The sequence below is a fragment of the Podarcis cretensis genome, assembly GCF_951804945.1.
Source record: "Podarcis cretensis genome assembly, chromosome: Z".
NCBI lineage: Eukaryota > Metazoa > Chordata > Lepidosauria > Squamata > Lacertidae > Podarcis > Podarcis cretensis.
In genome coordinates, this window is record NC_137184.1 from 1,515,429 (window position 1) to 1,534,965 (window position 19,537).

Below are 19,537 nucleotides of genomic sequence, written 5' to 3' on the forward strand. Positions count from 1 at the left end.
ACGTCGGGCCCTCCCCCCGCCCACTCTTGCGCGCGCCGATGACGTCGACGGAGCGTCGTGACGTTTCTCGGCGCGGACCGGTGACGCCGCAGCCGGAGCGCGCGGGGAGCGGAGAGGAAGAGAGTCGCGCTGAGGGGATGCCGGTGAGTGTGACGCCGAGGGGGCCGCGCCCGTCGTGTCAGGGCGTGTCAGCACTCTGCACATGCCCAGAGGGTGACCCTGTCGCTTTTTTTAGCCGGCCCTTCCGCCGAAGACCTCAGGCGGCGCGCGGGGCCTCCCTCGTCGCCCGCACAACAACCCAGCCAGGTAGGCTAGGCGGACAGCGAGGGAGCCGGGCGGCGGGCGCCTGGCAGAGACACAGGCAGAGGCAAACACAGAAGAACCGGAGATAAAGTGTATAAAAAAGGCGACACCCCGGAGCGCCCTTGCAGCCCCTGGCTCAGCTGAAAGACAAAGCTGGGAAGCGGCCTTCTATTCACCTGGCCAGGCCGCTTCTCAGCGTTGCTGGCACTGACTGGCAGCAGCCCTTCGAGGGAGGGAGAGAATGCTTGACTCTTCGCTTTGAGACCAGCCTCCCCGTTTAAAGAGCTCGGCCTATCTCTCTCTATCTTGCTTCTCATTTCCTCAGATGGTCAAAATCCAGCTGTAATCAAGATTAAAATCTTCCTTGGAGGTTTTTAAGCAGAAGTTGGATGGCCATCAGTCACATATGATCTAGTTGAGATTACTGCATTGCAGGGGGTTCGACTGGATGACCCTTAGGGGTACCTTCCAACTCTACAGGCCATGCAACCGCTGTGATCCATAGTAATCACCTTTGCCCTCCCCCACGTAGGGCCAGGGCTCCCAGGAGGAAGGGTGAGGTGACTGCCTTGGGTGGCAGGATCCACAGGAGCAGCAGATCTGACCTCCAGGACACACATCACACGTAGATCTTCATTTCCAATGATGATCTTCACTCCCTAAAGAGGGCTGCCTTCAGATGTCTTCTAAAAGTCTGGTAGTTGTTGTTGTCTTTGACATCTGGTGGGAGGGCATTCCACAGGGAGGGCGCCACTACCGAGAAGGCCCTCTGCCTGGTTCCCTGTAACTTGGCTTCTCGCAGGGAGGGAACCACCAGAAGGCCCTCGGAGCTGGACCTCAGGGCAGAACAATGGGGGTGGAGACGCTCCTTCAGATATACTGGACCGAGGTCGTTTATTTCTTAGTTGCCACCCTTTTAATTTCTCACAGTGCTTCAGAGTGACAGCAGGCCACTCACATTGTGGAAATTTAAAAATGTCACTACATCTAGCTGCCTGGTGCTGCTAAGATTGCTTTGTGGAGTGAGTGGGGCAGGAATATGAGGCCCAAGGCTGGCATCCATGTTGGGTCTTGCTAGATCCTGGCAAGCTATGTATGTGTGTATTTATTTCATGAAGTTTGCATACCACTTGATTGTTTAAAAAACCATCAAAGCGGTTTACAAAAAGAGAAAACAAGAAAATCGTGAAAAATTTACAACCACAATTCAAAACATACCCAAGTTAAAATACTTAAATAGATTAAAATTACCTAGAGCTAGAGGCCCGGGCAACAAGGATGGCAGGTGATGTTGCCAGCTCTGGTTTTGCCTGCTGCTACATATATTTAAGGCCTTTCATTCTCTACCTTTTCAGTCTCTGACAACTTCCAAGGTGGCTGACAAAATAATTCTTAAAGGAGAACTGTGCATAATTAACAAATACAGTGGTACCTCAGGTTACATACGCTTCAGGTTACAGACTCCGCTAACCCAGAAATAGTACCTCGGTTTAAGAACTTTGCTTCAGGATGAGAACAGAAATTGTGTCCTGGCGGCACGGCAATAGCAGGAGGCCCCATTAGCCATTAGTGGTGCTTTAGGTTAATAACAGTTTCAGGTTAAGAACAGACCTCCGGAACGAATTAAGTACTTAACCCAAGGTACACTGTAATAATAATGAATAACAGAAGAGCACAGATAAAATCAATGTGGTTCCCCCAATCTAACAATGCAAGTAACAGGTATACTTAAGTAAAGGATTCACCTGATTCTAAACAGACATTTCTTTCTTTATTTGAATTTTTGATTTTTAAAAAAATATTATGTTAAGGAGCATTAGACCGCAGCAGCAGGCAAGCTGCTCCAGGGGGAGTGTTTCACAGAGGGCTCCACACAACTAAGAAGACCCTTCTCTGGTTAGTTGGTTGGTGCCTGTTGCATCTCTATAGGGAGAGGCACCCAGTGATGGGACTCAAGGGAAACCTGGGCATTTGAGTAGATTTGTGTGGGCGTAGGCAATAATTTTTATTTTTTAAAAAATAAATTTTATTACTGAAACCTAAGAAAGAAAACAACACCAGCAAGTCATAATACACTAACACAAAGGAAAGGAAAACAAATAGATAATCCTTTTCAGTGAAATCTTCTACATGTCTACTTAGAAAAATGTCCTGGTAAACTGAATAGATCTTACTCCCAGGTTAAGTGTGGATAGGAGTGTTTAGCCTTTGTTACCTGCATGTAAACTACAGGTGCCTTTAAAGTAAGAATGAGCAACCTGTGACTCTCCAGATGTTTTTTGACTTCTGAGCCTGTCAGCTCTAGTAGCAATGATGGCAATTGCAGTTCAATGACATCAGGAGGGCTTTAAAGATCAGCATACCAGCACTGTGTACAATAACAGTCCGCTGTATCATCATAACTATCATCAACATCATTATCCCCAAATTGCTGGTACTAGGAAGTGGGGGTGCTATGGTTTAGGGCAGGGTTTCCCAAACTTGGGTCCAGCTGTTTTTGGGCTACAACCCCTATCACCCCTAGCTAGCAGTACAAGTGGTCAGGGATGATGGGAATTGTAGTTCAAAAACATATGGAGACCCAAGTTTGCAGTGATGTTTCCCGGGGCTAGATCTTGGCATAGGGAGCAGATTCAGAAGTGAAGCTCTAAATATCAGCAAGAGAAAGAGAAGAGAAAACCAAGCAGGATTTTTCTCATGATGCTGATAATCTTGCTGGGTGTGCAACCTTTTCCTTTTTCAATTTCACCCCACCAACCGCACTCTCCTCATTGTCTCTCCACCTCCCCAGGTGCGGATGGCGACCGCAGTGCCTCCCACGCAGAGCCTGCGCTTGGAGAATGCATCTATCCTGTCTGAAGGGGCCCTGCAGGATGGACATCGCTTGTGGATCGGAAACCTCGACCCCAAGATTACAGAGTGAGTGAGGGGCAAGGAAGGGAGGGGGTTGGGATTTAGCTCTTGAGTGGCAGGAAAGAAAGGGGGTTCTCCCCCCAAAAAATAATAAGAAAACACACCATTGTTTCTGTTTTGCTGCTATTTGAACTCGGCTTCTGCTAGCATTTAACTTTCTGTTTAATTCCTGTCCACTGTGCCAATTTTACCTACATCTTTGTTATCCCAATGGCTGAGTCTAGGGGATTATCATCATCATCATCATCATCATCATTACAGTTAATTTATTTGTTGTTTAGTTGTTTAGTCGTGTCTGACTCTTCGTGAACCCATGGATGCCACGCCAGGCACTCCTGTCTTCCACTGCCTCCTGCAGTTTGGTCAAACTCATGCTGGTAGCTTCGAGAACACTGTCCCACCATCTCATCCTCTGTCGTCCTCTTCTCCTTGTGCCCTCCATCTTTCCCAACATCAGGGTCTTTTCCAGGGAGTCTTCTCTTCTCATGAGGTGGCCAAAGTATTGGAGCCTCAGCTTCAGGATCTGTTCTTCCAGTGAGCACTCAGGGCTGATTTTCTTCAGAATGGATAGGTTTGATCTTCTTGCAGTCCATGGGACTCTCAAGAGTCTCCTCCAGCACCATAATTAATTTATTAGTTGTCTTCTAAACTGCCATATCAAGGCAAGTTACACAAAATGATTAAAAGCAGTTTAAAAACACAAAACCAACAAGACTAAAATACTAACTTTGGTGGTAAACACTCATTCATCCAGCTGGGAAAACTGGTCGAAACAAAAATGTCTCCAGCTGTTTCCAGAAAGTGTGCACCTGTTGTATCTTGAACAGGAGTGCTATTCTACAGCACAAGGGAGCTACTAAAAAAGCCCTGCTCCAAGTTACTGTGGAGCGGGTGTCTGAGATCTTTGGAATTTGCAGGAGAGACTCTCCCACGGACTGCAGTGAACTATTGGGTGCATAAGCCATAAGTCAGTCTGTTGAGTAACTTGGTCCTGAGCTGTATAGGGACTTGCATGCTAGTACCAAAACCTTCAACTTGGCCCAGCAGTAAATTGGCAGCCAGTGCAAATCCTGAGTGCAAGGTGTTTTATGCTGGCAGTCGTTTGCTCCCACAATCAACCTAGCCGCCATGCTCTGCACTAGCTGCAGCGTCCAGACCCACCCCCAAGTGTAGCCTCACATAGAGCACATCTCAGTAATCCAGCCATAAGGTTAGCGGTGCATGGACAACTGAGATCCAGCTAACTTGATCCACGAACGGCTGTAACTGCCTTACCAAGTGTAGTTGGGTCAATCTTTGTGCCTGTGGCGAGGCCTGGTGGCTGACAGTGCCTTGAGAGAAACTCCATTGGCCCAAGCCCCTTCGGGCTTCCTCCGAGCTGCTTCTCTAATAATCGCAGCTGTGTGCACACCCCGGTCCCATTTCTGGTGGCGGCGAACGTTTTTAAGTGTGTGCATTTGACATTCCCTTGGCCTCCAAATGATTAGCGCGTTTAAATTGCGTGCTAACACATTTGAGCAAGTTGAAGTGGGGCAATTAAACGCCGAGGGAGGAGAGCTTGATTGCTCAGAGGGATATTAGATGTGCCGGGCCAGGGGTTCTGGTGGCCGTCTTTCCTCTCCCCACCCCACCCCCGCAACACACTTTACAAAACAATCTCCAATTTATGCATTCCAAGTAGCTGTTCTTGTTTTATCGCCCGGATATTGTGGGCCTCTCAGCTGTGGAAGCAATTTTTGCCCGGCTTCTTGTGTTTCGGGAAGTGCCTTGAGGTTTTTGTTCCAAGTGCTGTTCCTTTCAGCCCGGCAGCACTCATAATCGTACCTCTAAGTGGAGTCCATCATTAACGTAATGCCCTCTTCAGGCGACTCATTCAGCGCTGCACTGGCTGGCCTCTTCTCAGTTTTTGCATTAATTACCATTTTTTGCCCAGTGTTTATATTGCTGTGGCTTCTTGGGGGTGAGTAATTGTGAGCACTGCTCAATTGACAGGCTGCCTGGGCCTTTTGGGGAAGAAGGGCCTGTTTGGAAAGTTGGGGGTGGGAATTAAAGGCCCAGGAGGTGTGCAAGGAGAAAAATACATGTTAGGCCTGGTTGACCTGCCCCTTGGGGATTTCAGATTCTGTACTTGGCCAAACAGAGGCATTCCAGGTTTTGTGGGGGGGGGGGTTGCATATACCTTACAAGGCAGGGAACATCCAAGACAGTTTTCTTTCCCTGAAAATTCTGACCCCAGCATCTAGGAACTGAAGTTCATTTGCCTGACCTTGTAAAATCTGACGTTTTGAAGCTTCTGTAGATCTGGGGCTACAGAGTTAGCGGCGTTGAGTGAATTGTTAAGGGAGCTTGGACTTAGAAAAGGTGGGGTGCTTAGCTTCAAACCTTACCTTTGTCAGGTGCTTGTTGACCCTTGTGGACATCCAGAAAATGCCCCCCCCCCCAGAACATAAGAAGAACCTGGCTCCTGGATCAGAATGTAGGTCCATCTAATACCTGCTCTCTGCAGCCAAACAAGATGCCCCTGGGAAATCCACCACAGGGTCTGCTATTGTCATCCGGCCATTAGTATTTAGATGTAGACTGCCTCTGAACAAAGAGGTTCCATTTAGCCTTTATGATTACCAGCCACTGATAAACTTCTCTATGAATTCATAATTTTCTTTTCCAAAGTTGCCTATGTATGTGTTTCCTATCTCCAGACATGTCAGTGCTCCTTTAGCAGCAAAACCTGCTCACATGTTGAAAGTAAGCGCCTAAGAGGAAACACTAAGAGCAGCTTTTCTCAACCTTGGGTCCCCAGATGTTGTTGGACTGCAACTCCTATCATCCCTGACCACTGGTCCTGCTAGCTAGGGATGATGGGAACTGTTGGCAGGAGCTGGGACCAAACAACGGGAGCTCACCCCGTTGCGGGGATTTGAACCACCGACCTTCCGATTGGCAAGCCCTAGGCTCAGTGGTTTAGACCACAGCACCACCCGCGTCTCTATTTCTATTTTACAAGTGGGGAGTAGCAGAGGGTGAGGGGAGAGAGGAGGAGGAACTTTGGACAGCTAGACTCCATTGCATTTTTGGCTGAAACGGCACCAAAACCACAGTCTGGAGTGGGATGTTAGTTGCTGTTCCTAGCCTGCTTCTGTCCAGTATTCTAAATATTTGTGTCAGTTCCTAAGTTCTAAGTAAGGCCTGCCACCCCCTCTTCCAACCCACACACATGTTGTAGTCCACTGACAAGAGGTTGGTGAGAAAGGAAGGCTGGGAGCATGGGGAGACAAGGACACAGGCACTTGGAAGTGGGTGCAATATTTCTGTCTATGACCACACATGCTCAGGACTATGGATTTGTTTTCAATACTGGAGCTCAGCTCATAGCCCTTCCATACACAAATCCACTCCAGGTTTTCCCCCTAAGTTTTTTTTTCTGTTTCAGAAAAGTGGTGGAGGCATTTTTGTTTATGCTCTTGTTAAACTCCTGTGAGTCAACAGTCCTTTTCTTATCTACTGCAAAGAACCTAAAGTCCCAGCCTACCTTGCTTTAACTGCACTGACTTCCATTTGGGAGGACTGTGGTTGTTACCAAGGTTGCACTGATGCCACAGTTTGCCCCTTGCAAAATGCCCTTCTTACATAGGAGTGCATGTTACTGTCTTTTAGATAGTGCATTGCGTTTTAGCCTCTGCCTCAATTTTTTTTTGGGGGGGGGCCTTCAAAAAGGCACATCTACACCACAGCTCTGCCTGCTACATTGAGATCCATCCTGATAAGCTTTGCTCAGCAAACAGCATCTTTTAACAACAGCTTGCTGGTTCTCAGTGGGGCAGGATTCCCAGCCTTAATGGCTTTAGCATGTGGCTAGGACCATTCCCTGTATCCTTGGGACAGCATTGTTCAGAGGAAGCCTTGACTCAGTGTTTGAATAGCTCTTAGGGTGCCAGGAGGAAGACTGACGGAAAAGGAAGCGGGGTTTGGACGGGCTGTCCCACACTTGCCTTGGATGACAGGAAGTAGGAATGGGGACCTGGCTGCAGCCGCAGCAGAGCTGTGACCTTCCCCTTCCCCTGCCTCGTCCCAGGTACCCCATCAAGATGCTCCAGGAATTTCCAACAGCCTGGCTTCTTGTTCCTTCTTCACAATGCAGCTCTCCACAAACTCTTTCTGGGCCTCTTTCATAATTCCTTGCATTCAAAAATACTGGAAGTAAAGAACTGGAAGATGAGGGAGAAATGCAGAATTCCAGGCTGGTGATGAATCCAGGAAACTGTCCTCTTGTGACTCAAGGGAACTGAGTGCTAGTTAGTGCCTCTGTGATCAGCTTCCAGTTTGTGTGTGTATGTGGTTTCAGGATAATGAGCTAGAGTGCGACATTTGGATAAACTACACAGCATATAGCCACACACACAAACAGAACAGGTGGTTTTTATATTTTCTCTAAAAGGAGCAAAGAAAACTACACTGCTGTAGCCGGCAGTTCCTGTTGGACAGCAGACGCCACAGAGTGCAAAGGCCCATGTGCAGAAGGAGAGCTCAAAATGCAGCTCAGCTCAGACATAAGCAGAGCCAGCATCCAGTTTCTCCATAAATCAATAAGTGTGTGTGTGTGTGTGTGTGTAACTTTTCACTTAAACATCACATGCTAAAAATTATAGTAACACCAACACCTATGCAATACCAATAACAACAGAAAAACTGAAGGCAACAGGATAAAGAACAACAGGCTGGTATTAATTATTAGGGTTCAGGCCCAGAACATCCTTTGGCTTATTTGATGGCCTGTTTGTGAATATGCCACATTTGTAGGCTCCCTGGCTGCTTTCAAGAGTACCAGTGGTTTATGTACTTAACAGCCTAATCAGAATTAAGTTTCACTGAGTTCAGTGGGGCTAGTTCCTTGGTAAGTTTGTGTAGGATGCTGGTTGGGGCTGATGGGAGTAGGAGCCCAGCAGCCTTTGGAAGGACCCTATCACTGACCTACAGCTCCTCATATTCTTTCCGTTTCTGGCTCATCTTGCCTTGGCTAGGCCAGGGTTCCAGGGCTTCCACTTCAGTGCTCAGGATTCAGTTGCCTGACCATCTCCTCCTCTCTCATGTGGACAGCCTGTCTCTGCCAACTTGAGAAATCCCTTTGTGAAATGAACATCAGAGTGGAGAGGGGCATTGCTAATTTTGCCCATGTATGAACACTGCAGGGGTATTCTAAATTGTTTTCAGTTCAGCATTTCTCACCCACCCAGCAAAATCCGGCATTTCATTTAAGCTCGATGTCCCTGAGGCTTCATCGCTTTCCAGCTGTGCTCAGTGGAGACACTGCAGGGAAAGATGCGTGGTGAATCCTGATGAAATCAAGGTTGACGCACAGCCGCACAAACATGCATTTAAATGAGACACCCCAACAGGACTTGCTAAAGGAGAGAGCTAGGTGTGTGCTTCTCTCGGCCAAGTGGCAAAAGGTGTTTGTGTTTTCAGGTGAGGACAGTGTTCTGAACAATGCTTTTTATGGGGGCAAGATCATGGGACCAATAGGATAGCGGCCCCAAAACGTTTGGGAACAACAGCTCTCCAATGTTTTAAACGAAGAAGAAAAAGTCACCAGTACTTTCTTGGCTTTGTTAAAGGGGCTTTTTGGATAGGTTTTGCTTTCTGCGTCCATCATATCCTCTCCAGCCACACCACCTCAAGGAAAGTGTGAGGACTACCTGTCCACACCATAAGACCCGGCTGTTGTTTTCCTTCCACCACTTCATTAGGGTCTTCTTGAGCCAGGGCAAACTGAGTTGGCCCTTGTTTCCTTCCTGTTCCAGGAACACATCTGTAGCAACCTGGCCTGGGAGATCGCTTCAGTTCCTGGAATGTCCTTCCTTGTACTGGGCTTCAGAGAACTGGCTGGCACCCGTGTGGCTACAAGCTCACTGCATTGAGTTTGGCAGCTGAAGGCCACAGCAGCCTTGGACCATGTAAACTGCCCCACCCTCAGAACGGTCCTCAGCTCTCACTCATCAGTATACAAAGCCCTTAATAACTTGGGAACAGATTACCTGCAACATCGCCTTACCCTGTATATGCCCACTCAACTGCTTCTGTCTGTAAGAACTGGCACTTACAGATGGCACATAAGACTAGTGAGAAATTGATCTTTTGGTGTGGAGGCACCTACACTCGGTAACTCCCTGCCTGTTGATAACAGGCAGGCAATTTCACTCTTTTCGGTATCTGCTAAAACATTGCTGTTTAGATATTTATATATTTATAATGCCAATGCATTTTTCATTTATTGCTAGTTTTAATTTTTTTAATGCTTTGATTGTTTTTACTAATAATCTTACTGTTTCATTCTTTTTCTGAACCGCTTTGAGGTTCTGCAGTCAAGCAGGACATAGAACTAACTAATTAAATCCCCTTGGTCACACACACACATACACACACACACACACACACACACACACACACACAAACACACACACATACATACTGGGGACAACTTCATTTTTTCCCATTCCCAAACAACAAGCTGGGAGCTGCTTGAATTGAGTTGGCCTAGTGGTTTGTCCTCCTTGCCTTTCACTCAAACCCTCTTAACCAACAGAGGTCATCATCTTGGCTTCTCTTCCTCCTCCTCCTCCTTCCAGGTACCACCTTCTCAAGCTCCTTCAGAAGTTTGGCAAGGTGAAGCAATTTGACTTCCTTTTCCACAAGTCTGGCGTGTTGGAAGGGCAGCCCAGAGGCTACTGCTTTGTGAACTTTGAAACCAAGCAGGTAGGTTGGTTTGTCCTGAGTCAGGCCACTGCCTCATCTAGTTCAGCAGTGTCTACTCCAGGCTTCCCCAGCCTGGTTTGCTCCAGGTGTTGCTGGACTACAACATTATCATCCATGGCTGGGGCTGGTGGAAGTTGGGGTCCCAACCACATCTGCAGAGCACCAGGTTGAGGAAAGGTGGCTCTCCAGGGACGCAGGCAGGTAGATTGAATCTAGGGCTCTGCCACTGTTCTGCGTCCCCATCCCCAAAGCTGAGGATCACTCAGTTTAGAGCATTCCGCAGCTTTAAGGATTCTGGTGGGGATGTAGGCTTGGCTATGCCAGGTGACTGTAGTAGGCCATCCTTCCCCAACCTAGTGCCCTCCAGATGTTTTGCTGAACTCCCAACAAACCTTTTTTTTTGGGGGGGGGGTTTCCATAGACATTCTTTTATTGTTCCTGCCTCCCCAATGGAGTTTCATCGTATAGCAATTTTTCCTGCCCTCGGAGCTATATCTTTTTTTGTTGGCCTTTCTGTCAGCAGGGTTGCCTTGGGAAAATTGGAGGCGAGAGAGATTTGCTGTGTGTCCTGGAATTGTGCATTGGTCGTTTTAAAAACACTCCTTGACTGCCTTCTGTTCTGGTTCTGCAAACTGCACTCATGTGTTTAGTGGAGCTTTCTGAGCATTGCAGGGGGTTGGACTAGATGACCATTGGTTCGATCGTGTTGCTGATAATGTCTGGGTTGCAGGTTTGATCCCTGTATGGGGCAGCTGCATATTCCTGCATTGCAGGGTGTTGAACTAGATGGTCCTCAGAGTTCCTTTCCAACTCTACAGTTCCATGATTCCAGCTTTACAATTTGATGGGTCTACAAAGAGTAGCTGGGAAAATTAAAAGTCTGGTGCATCCTGCAGGCCACTTAGAAACCTGGGCACCTGTTATCCCCTTAAATTCTATGCTGCAGCCCCTTTTGAAACGAAAACCCCCCTCAAAAGCCTGACACTACCCATTAGCGGCTCAGAGTAGTAACTGCCCAGAAATATTCAGCTGAAGCCCCTGGGAAAGGGGTTCATTGAAGGTGTTTTTCTCCTACAGGAAGCTGAGCAGGCGATCCAGTCCCTCAATGGCAAGCTAGCCCTCTCCAAAAAGCTGGTGGTGCGGTGGGCTCACGCCCAGGTCAAGGTAAGTAGACCCTGACCGTCTTCCCAATTCAGAGAAGAGCAGGCAGCAGAAGCCCCTCCCATTTCCCTGTATTCCTTTTGCTTGTTTGTGGGTTGGGCCTGTTTCCCTTCTTGTCAAATAATTTCTGCTGTTTCTCTTTCCACTAACACCCCTAATTGCCCAGAGATATGATCAGAACAAGAATGAAAAGATACTTCCCATCAGCCTGGAACCCTCATCCAGCTCAGAGCCAACCCAGTCTAATCTGAGGTGAGAATTGTGCTTTTACCATGTCCGCAACATGCTGTACATGCATTGGGGGAGGGGGGGGTCAGCTTCAGCGGGAGACACCTTAAGAAGAGGCTTACAGGATCAGACCCATATCCAGCTGCCTCTTTCCCACAGCAGCTAACCAGGCGCCTCTGGCAAACCCACAAGCCAGGAACTTCTTGTTGAATACCAGTGACTGCTATTCAGAGGTAGACTGCCTTGAACATGGAGGTTCCATACTGTATGTGGACAAACCCTTATCCTCCATCAGTTTATATACAACCCCCTTTTAAAGCTGTCAACACTTTAAACATGTGAAGAAGTCCTTATTTTGGTCCTGAACTTGCCACCCCATCGTGCTGCTTTAAGTCCCCCTTCTGTTCCATAGGGCAACATTGTGAACTTGAATGAATCTTTATTTGCATCAGCCATAGCAATAAAACAACAGTATTATATACAAAGACTAGAAATAAAAAGTGAGTTATATGAAATACATTTTAGGGTTGTGAACCTCTGCTTCCACAGCAGCAGCAAACTACACCCCCCCCCCGCCTGACTGAATAGCCATTCACTGTTGAAATTAACTGTGTTTTCTAAACCATTTGGTGATCTGATACCAGGTTGGGTGTGGGGAGGGTACTCAGTGTGTTTGTGTGGAATCAGAAATTCCATTCCAGTGAACCTGAGGTAGCTCTTTGTATCCAGGACTATGAATCCAGTGCCTCAGGATCCTGGATCTCTCTCCTCATCCTCACCGCAACCCTGCGGAGTAGGTTAGGCTGGGAGGCAATGAACTTTGTAGCCAAGGAGAGAGTCGAACCTTAGCCCAGCCCCATAGTCCTAGATGAGGCTGGCATCCAGGTGGCTGCTTTACATTGGGCCCTGGGCTTCCAAGTTCTGGGTGTGAGTTTTGGTTCATTTCTACAATATTTTTTTGCTGCCTTTCAGCAGAAAACTCAGGAAAGTCTTCCACAAAGTGCATTGCAATAGTTTAACATTACAGTGGTACCTCGGGTTACATATGCCTTAGGTTACAGACTCCACTAACCCAGAAATAGTACCTCTGGTTAAGAACTTTGCTTCTGGATGAGAACAGAAATTGTGCAGCAGCAGCATGGCTGCAGCTGGAGGCCCCATTAGCTAAAGTGGTGCTTCAGGTTAAGAACCTCTGGAACGAATTAAGTACTTAACCCAAGGTACCACCTTAACCCAAGGTAGTGTGTGGGAGAGGCGGGGGGTGGGGTGGGCGGATCTGTGACCCTTCAGGCATTTTGGACTCAACTCCCATCAGCCCCAGCCAGCGTGGTGAAGAGTGATGGGAGTTGCAGTCTAGCAAAACCATATTTACAGAAAGGGCTGCAGGGTGCCCCACCTCCTGAATGAGGGTTTGTAATGCCCCAAACAGCACCTCAGATTATTTCTTCTTCTTTTAAAATTTCAGGAGCGCTAACATTAAGCAGGGGTGGGGGGCGGGAATGCCACGGCGGTCAACAGCATCAAATCAGCAGTGCAATTCCATTCATAAGACAAATTCAGAATACATGGCAGATCCCCAGACCACATGGCTGGGTCACCCCTGGGGAAAAGGCTTGGTGAGTGGATAGGGTGCACCTGGAGTTCCAGAACTGGGTCTGGAAACCACAAATGAGCAGGGATATTTCCCAAGGGATACAATGTATTCTCACCACCCTGTACCTGTCAGCAGGTGGGCAACAGTGTTCTGCACTAGCTGCAATATAGCATTTTGCCCTTTTAAAATACCCCACCCTTCTCTGGCACCAGAACACCAATTGGTTTTTGAGAGCTTGCTTGGATTCAGAAGCTGCTTATCAGGTGGTTTTGCAAAGACTATTGTTGAAGAAAAACAACTCTGAAGCTCCCAGAGGTGCGTAGTACTCATGCTGGTTATGAAAGCCTGCTAGGGCTTAGGATCAGGCTGTCTGAAGAACTGTATCCTCCCATAAAGCCTGTCCATGCTCTGAGATTTTCAAAAGAGGCCCTTCTCTCCACCACCCTCACAGGCATGCTTGGTGGGGGGAGGAGGAGACATGGAAGAAGGGCCTTCTCAGTGGTGGCAGCCACCAGACAGCTTGGATCTCCTTGCCTAAAGCTAGACTGGCCAGCAGGTCTTCACAGTTTTATTCTGGCAGGCCTTTGGGATCTGACACTTTTTAAAGGAAAGAGCTTTAACAGTGCTGTTTTCTTTTTGTTCTCTATATTAATAGGGTTTTTTATATTGTTTTAATTCTACTAGAGCTTGATTCCTTTTTAACTATTACCTTTTATACATTTTATCTGTGTTGTTTTTAATTTGGGTAAGCTGCCTTGAGTCCCAATTTGGGGGGAAAGGCAGGATACGAACGAATCAATAATGATGATGATGACAGTTACATGCTTCTCCAGCTCTAAGCCCCCGTCCACGTTAGATTCTGGTTTTAAATCAAGGCCCAGGACAGACAGGCTGACGTTTCAACCAGATTTACTCTTCCCTTCCTCCACAGTGTCAGCACGAAGATCAAAGCCATTGAGGCCAAGCTGAAGATGATGGCAGAGAACCCGGATGCAGAGTTCCCACCGGCAGCGCCATATTCCTACTTTAAGCCGCCAGACAAAAAACGGATTGCCCCATACTCCAAAGCGGCCTGGAAGTCAAAGAGATGATTTGCTGTCAGAGGCAACGTCCCTTTCTGGCACTAACAAAGGTCCACCAGGATGAAAGGCGGACTGTATTGGATGGGACTTCATTGCCTCCCCATAGAGTGTGGCATCCTGGGCTTTTCAGAACCTTCTCCTGCATCTTCCATTTGCACGTGGGAGCAAATCCTCTCCTGGTGTTCGTGGTGGTGATGGTGGTGGCAATGGTGGGGGACTGCAACGCCATCTCCAGACCTGTAAAGAACCCAAGGTTGTTTTCAGTAGTGAAACCTGAAGCATCTACTCCTGTGGCTAGTTCAAGACTCCAGATATATGTGTGAGTTCTCACTCTCTCTCACAGACACACCAAACACACTCCTGCTGTATTTCTCCAGCCTGAAGATACAGAATCCTGATGCAGCTAGTAGGCTAGAAAACGGTATCTTTGACAAGCATCTAAACATGGGATGAATTCTGTGACCTCCGCAGCTGAGCCAGCCAGGTGTCTCCTGTGTCTGGCACCTTGGGGACACAGCCTTGAATCCTGGCAAGAACGGGGTGGGATTTCTGTGCAGGGTTTTCTGCCGACGTCAGCTCATCTGGGTGTATGTATCAAAACTTTCTAATGATTGTACAGGAATAAACTTTATGCAGACTTTCGAAGTGCACCTTTTGAAGCAAAATAGTCTAATGTGAAATGCTTGTGAATGCAGCAAAACTGGGCGTTTCCTGTCTTTTCAAACTTAAAAGGTCCCAATTCTGCACCCAAATCATACATACTGATCTCATTTGTATATTTTACTCCTTTGTATCATTATGCATCGCTGCCAACCTAGCAGTTCAAAAGCACGTCAAAGTGCAAGTAGATCAATAGGTGCCGCCCTGGTGGGAAGGTAAACGGTGTTTCTGTGTGCTGCTCTGGTTCGCCAGAAGCAGCTTAGTTATGCTGGCCACATGACCCGGAAGCTGTACGCCGGCTCCCTTGGCCAATAAAGCGAGATGAGCGCCGCAACCCCAGAGTCGATCACAACTGGACCTAATGGTCAGGGGCCCCTTTACATTGACCTTTATCATTATGCATTGGGGTGGGGCAAGAAGGTGTACAAGGTACTGAAGTTGTGTGGTCCCCTCCCCCACCACAACAAACACCAAACAAATTCAGCCACCCCACTGACCCCTTCAGTGTCACCTGGGATTACGCTTTTAGCTTGAAGCTTCTTCCATCTGGAAAAGCTAAAGTCACCTGATGTGTTTTAGATGACAGCTAAGATAGCCAAGAAGCATGATTTTGCACAAGTTTCTATCCTCTTGCAGAATCCTAACACACATCCAACTCTGGCAATGGCGAGGGCGAATCTCCAGCACTTAAACATTTGCTACTGCTGCCTTGTCAGTCTGCACTGTTTACGTTGAGTGCTGAGATGAATAAATTAAAATCCTTTAAATCATGCATATAATGTAGGTGGTTATAAGCATTGAGATGGCATGCATTATCTTGAATGATGTATTCTCTCTCACACAGAATAAATGCTGCTTCTAAGACGTTGCTACAGCATATTATTATTAATTTCATTTCTATACCGCTTTATATTTTTAAGAAAAAGTGGTTTACAGAATATTAAAACATCAATAAACTGATCTGAAGAAAGTCAGATATATACAGTCAAAGCAACATAATTAACAGAAAACTAAAATATTATCTTAAAGATGAAACATAAAGGAGGTCAACTACAGAATACATATCTAACATAAAGTTAACCAAAAAAAACTTAAAACATTTCAAAAGAAAACATTGCTAATTGAAGTCAAATATAAAATGCACGTTTAAAACAGCATAATTAACAAGAGAATAAAATATCATAAGCATGACACGGCTGTTTGGCAGGCATAAAAAAGATGGGGCAAAAGAATCCAATAATTGGGATTTGTTGTCAGGCATAGTGATGCCCCTCTGGTCTCCCAGGAGCCTCTTCAGTGGGGCTGGTGAGTGTGGGCCCCACCCCCTAGGCCAGGTGGAAAGGGCCTTGCAGGGAGCGGCCTCCATGCCCCACAGCCGGGCGATGTTCCTCCGGCCTCATGAGGAGCCTCTTCAGTGGGGCTGGTGAGTGTGGGCCTCACCCCCTAGGCCAGGTGGAAAGGGCCTTGCAGGGAGCGGCCTCCATGCCCCACAGCCGGGCGATGTTCCTCCGGCCTCATGAGGAGCCTCTTCAGTGGGGCTGGTGAGTGTGAGCCCTGCCCCCTAGGCCAGGTGGAAAGGGCCTTGCAGGGAGCGGCCTCCATGCCCCACAGTCAAGCATAATGTGCACACATTACTAAAAGGAAAGAAATCGCCCTATTTTTTGCTCCGTGAGACACGCCTGACCATAAGATGCACCTAGTTTTTGGAGGAGGAAAACAAGAAAAAAAAATATTCTGAATGAAACAGTGGATGTATGATTTTGGAGGTTCATGCTGTGGCCACAGACATCTGATTTGACGGTGAGTTTGGGGTAGCCCAGTGCAAAAATCCTGAGCGTCCATGTGGATCCGTGCTTTGTAACCACGTTTTTGCGCCATTGTGGCCCCACGAAACAATAGATGTGTGGTTTTTTTGGTGCAGGCTGTAGCCATGGACATGCTATGTGATCTGATGGTGACTTTGGGGTGACCAAGTGCAAAAATCCTGAGGATCCATGGGCTTTTACCTCCCCCCTCCCAGGCAGCCTCCTTTATCTCTAGCGTCCCTTATCTCCCAATCCTTGCCGATCAGCTGCTTCCTTTCAACACTCCCTTCCCTCTTGTTTGCCTTAGTGTCTTTTCCTTAGCTGGAGCAGTTTTTTGCTCCTCCTTTTCTTCTAATTTGTCTCCTCATTGCTTTAATCTTGCTGTCTCCTCTCCTTGCAAATTAGCTGTCTTTACCTCCCCCCTCCCAGGCAGTCTCCTAGCGTCCCTTATCTCCCTCCCTGACCGCTTGCCTATTAGCGGCTTTGTTTCAACACCCACTTCCCTCTTTCAAAAAAACCCACATGATCTACTTTTCTCCACTGGGCAGTTCGGCTCCAGGGACCACACATTCACTCCATACAACGCACAGACATTTCCCTTTACTTTTTGGGAAGAAAAAAGTGTGGTCTTATGGAGCGAAAAATACGGTACAGTGGTGCCTCGCAAGACGAAATTAATCCGTTTCGTGAGGCTCTTCGTATAGCGGTTTTTTCATCTTGCAAAGCAAGCCCATTAACAGCGGATTAGCGCTATTAGCGGTTTAGCGGCTTTTAGCGGATCAGCTGATAAGCGGCTTATCAGCGGATCAGCTGATAAGCGGCTTAGGGCTTAGGAAAAGGGGGGGAAAGGGAAAAACCCCCGCAGGAACTCGCAAGACATTTTCGTCTTGCGAAGCAAGCCCATAGGGAAATTCGTTTTGCGAAGCGCCTCCAAAACGGAAAACCCTTTCGTCTAGCGGGTTTTCCGTCTTGTGAGGCGTTCATCTTGCGGGGCACCACTGTACTCTCTATGGTTTTTTGGCCAACAATCCAGGTAGAACATAGCCTTCATGACTTGGAACCACAGATAACTCTATGAATTTGTTTAATCTTTTAAACCTATCCAAGTTGATACCCATTCCACACCTTGTGGGAGTGAATTCCATAGTTTTAACTCCGTGCTGTGTGAAAAAGGATTTCCTTTTGTCTGTCCTGACTCATCCAACATACATTCGGCTTCATTGCATGTCTACAAGTTCTAGTGTCATGATTTTTTTTTTTTGGGGGGGGGGGGAATCCTTCTTGAGCCACTGTCTTCCTACCATGCACAATGTTTTATACTTCTAACAAGTCTCCTCTTAGTCACCGTCTCTAAAAAGCTCCCCAAATTGTAACCTCAAAGAGAATTGCTTCAACTGCTGGTTCATTTTGGTTGCCCTCTTCTGAGCAGGCATTTGAGCCTCTGCCTTAAGTGCATCCACCAATTTAGGACACCCTTTGGACTTTTACAGGAAGGCAGTTGTGAAAGGCATCTTGCAAAACTCAGCTCTCAAGCCAATCTAAGGCAGTGGTTGGTAGAGAGGCTTCAGTCCAGTTAAGGCTGTTGGACTCCAACTGCCATCAGCTCCAGCCAGCATGGCCAATGACCAGGGGTGGTGGAGTTGTAATAGTTCAGAATAGGAGCATCGTTGGCTGCCTTTCTATCAATGCAGATCTGTTGTCTATCCAACTTGGCCTTGTCTACACTGGCCGGCAGCAGCTAGCTCTCCAGGATTTCAGGCAAGAGTCTTTCCCAGCCCTAAATGGAAATTCTAGAGGTTGAATGTAATGCAAAACCACTGATATATGGGTCCTTCCCTCACTTGGAGGGCCACAGATACCAACCTGTGCTCTAAGGGTTGAAGCATCTTTGTCACATGAGCAACAGGAACATACCGAGAGGCAGGGAGATCCATCCACTTTCATTTTCCTCCAAAGCTGAATACGCCAGCATCCAAGGGGTGGGTGTGGGGAGGGTGTGAGCTTATTATTGTTGTTATCTTTATTTCACAACCTCCCATAAAAGATGCTGGAGGGTGGGTGGGAGGGAGGGAGGGAGACAGACACACACAGAGGGAGAGAGAGAGAGAATCTTGCTAACCTGGTGCCCTCCAGATGTTTTGGACTACAATGCCTTAACTCTGCTGACAGGAGGCTGATAGGAGTTGTAGATCAAAGCAACTGGAGGGCACAGGTTAGCAAAGGCATATATTAGTTATATGCCACCCATCAGACTGGGTTGCCCCAGCCACTCTGGGCAGCTTCCAGCAAATTAAAATATCGGTCACAGTAAAACATCAAACATTAAAAGTTTCCCTATACAGGGCTGATTTCAGATGTCTACTAAAAGTCATATAGTTGTTCATTTCCTTGACATCTGATGGGAGGGCGTTCCACAGGGTGGACGTGACTACAGAGAAGGTTCTCTGCCCGACTCCCTGTAATCTTATCTCTTGTCTGGGCTGAATGATGGGGGTGGAGACGCTCCTTCAGGTATACAGAGCCCAAGCCATTTAGGGCTTTAAAGGTCAGCACCAACACTTTGAATTGTGCTCGAAAACATACTGGGAGCCAATGTAGGTCTGGTGTTATGTGGTCTCGGTGGCCACTCTGTCACCAGTCTAGCTGCCACGTTCTGGATTAGTGGTAGTTTCTGAGTCACCTTCAAAGGTAGCCCCATGTAAAGCACATTGCAGTAGTCCAAGGGGGAGATAACCAGAGCGTGTACCACACTGGTGAGACAGTCTGAGGGCAGGTAGGGTCTCAGCTGGTGTACCAGACGGAGCTGGAAAACAGGTGCCTTGGACACACAAATGACCTGCTCCTCCAAAATGACCCCCAGGCTGCACACCTTGTCCTTCAGGGGCACAGTTACCCCATTCAGGATCAGGGAGTCCCCCACAGCTGCCCATTCCATGTCCCACAGAAACAGTACTTCTGTCTTGTTGTGGTTCAACCTCAATCCATTGACCACCATCCACCCTCCAACCACCTCCAAACACCCACAGGACATTCATCTCCTT

At 47.5% G+C, this 19,537-nt stretch overlaps 1 protein-coding gene across 2 annotated transcripts; it reads left to right on the forward strand.

Moving 5' to 3' along the window:
- The first annotated feature begins 19 nt into the window (after positions 1–19).
- Positions 20–14,696, forward strand: RBM18 (RNA binding motif protein 18). 2 transcript variants are annotated; one of them, XM_079962258.1, is made up of 6 exons: positions 20–143; positions 3,095–3,222; positions 9,840–9,966; positions 11,044–11,130; positions 11,294–11,379; positions 13,881–14,696. In XM_079962258.1, the coding sequence occupies exons 1-6, from the start codon at positions 39–41 to the stop codon at positions 14,038–14,040; spliced, it is 693 nt and encodes a 230-aa protein (XP_079818384.1). In that variant the 5' UTR covers positions 20–38; the 3' UTR covers positions 14,041–14,696. The 2 variants fall into 2 exon arrangements, with proteins under 2 accessions (XP_079818384.1, XP_079818385.1); XM_079962259.1 differs by lacking the exon at positions 20–143 and adding an exon at positions 159–306.
- Positions 14,697–19,537: the final 4,841 nt, after the last annotated feature.

What these genes read in the sequence shown, in the direction of transcription:
- RBM18 (XM_079962258.1), top strand. Translation starts at nt 39, where the DNA reads ATGACGTCGACGGAGCGTCGTGACGTTTCTCGGCGCGGACCGGTGACG. An exon ending in TGAACTTTGAAACCAAGCAG is followed by an intron (nt 9,967 to 11,043) that starts GTAGGTTGGTTT and finishes TTTCTCCTACAG; the next exon opens with GAAGCTGAGCAGGCGATCCA. An exon ending in GGGCTCACGCCCAGGTCAAG is followed by an intron (nt 11,131 to 11,293) that starts GTAAGTAGACCC and finishes CTAATTGCCCAG; the next exon opens with AGATATGATCAGAACAAGAA.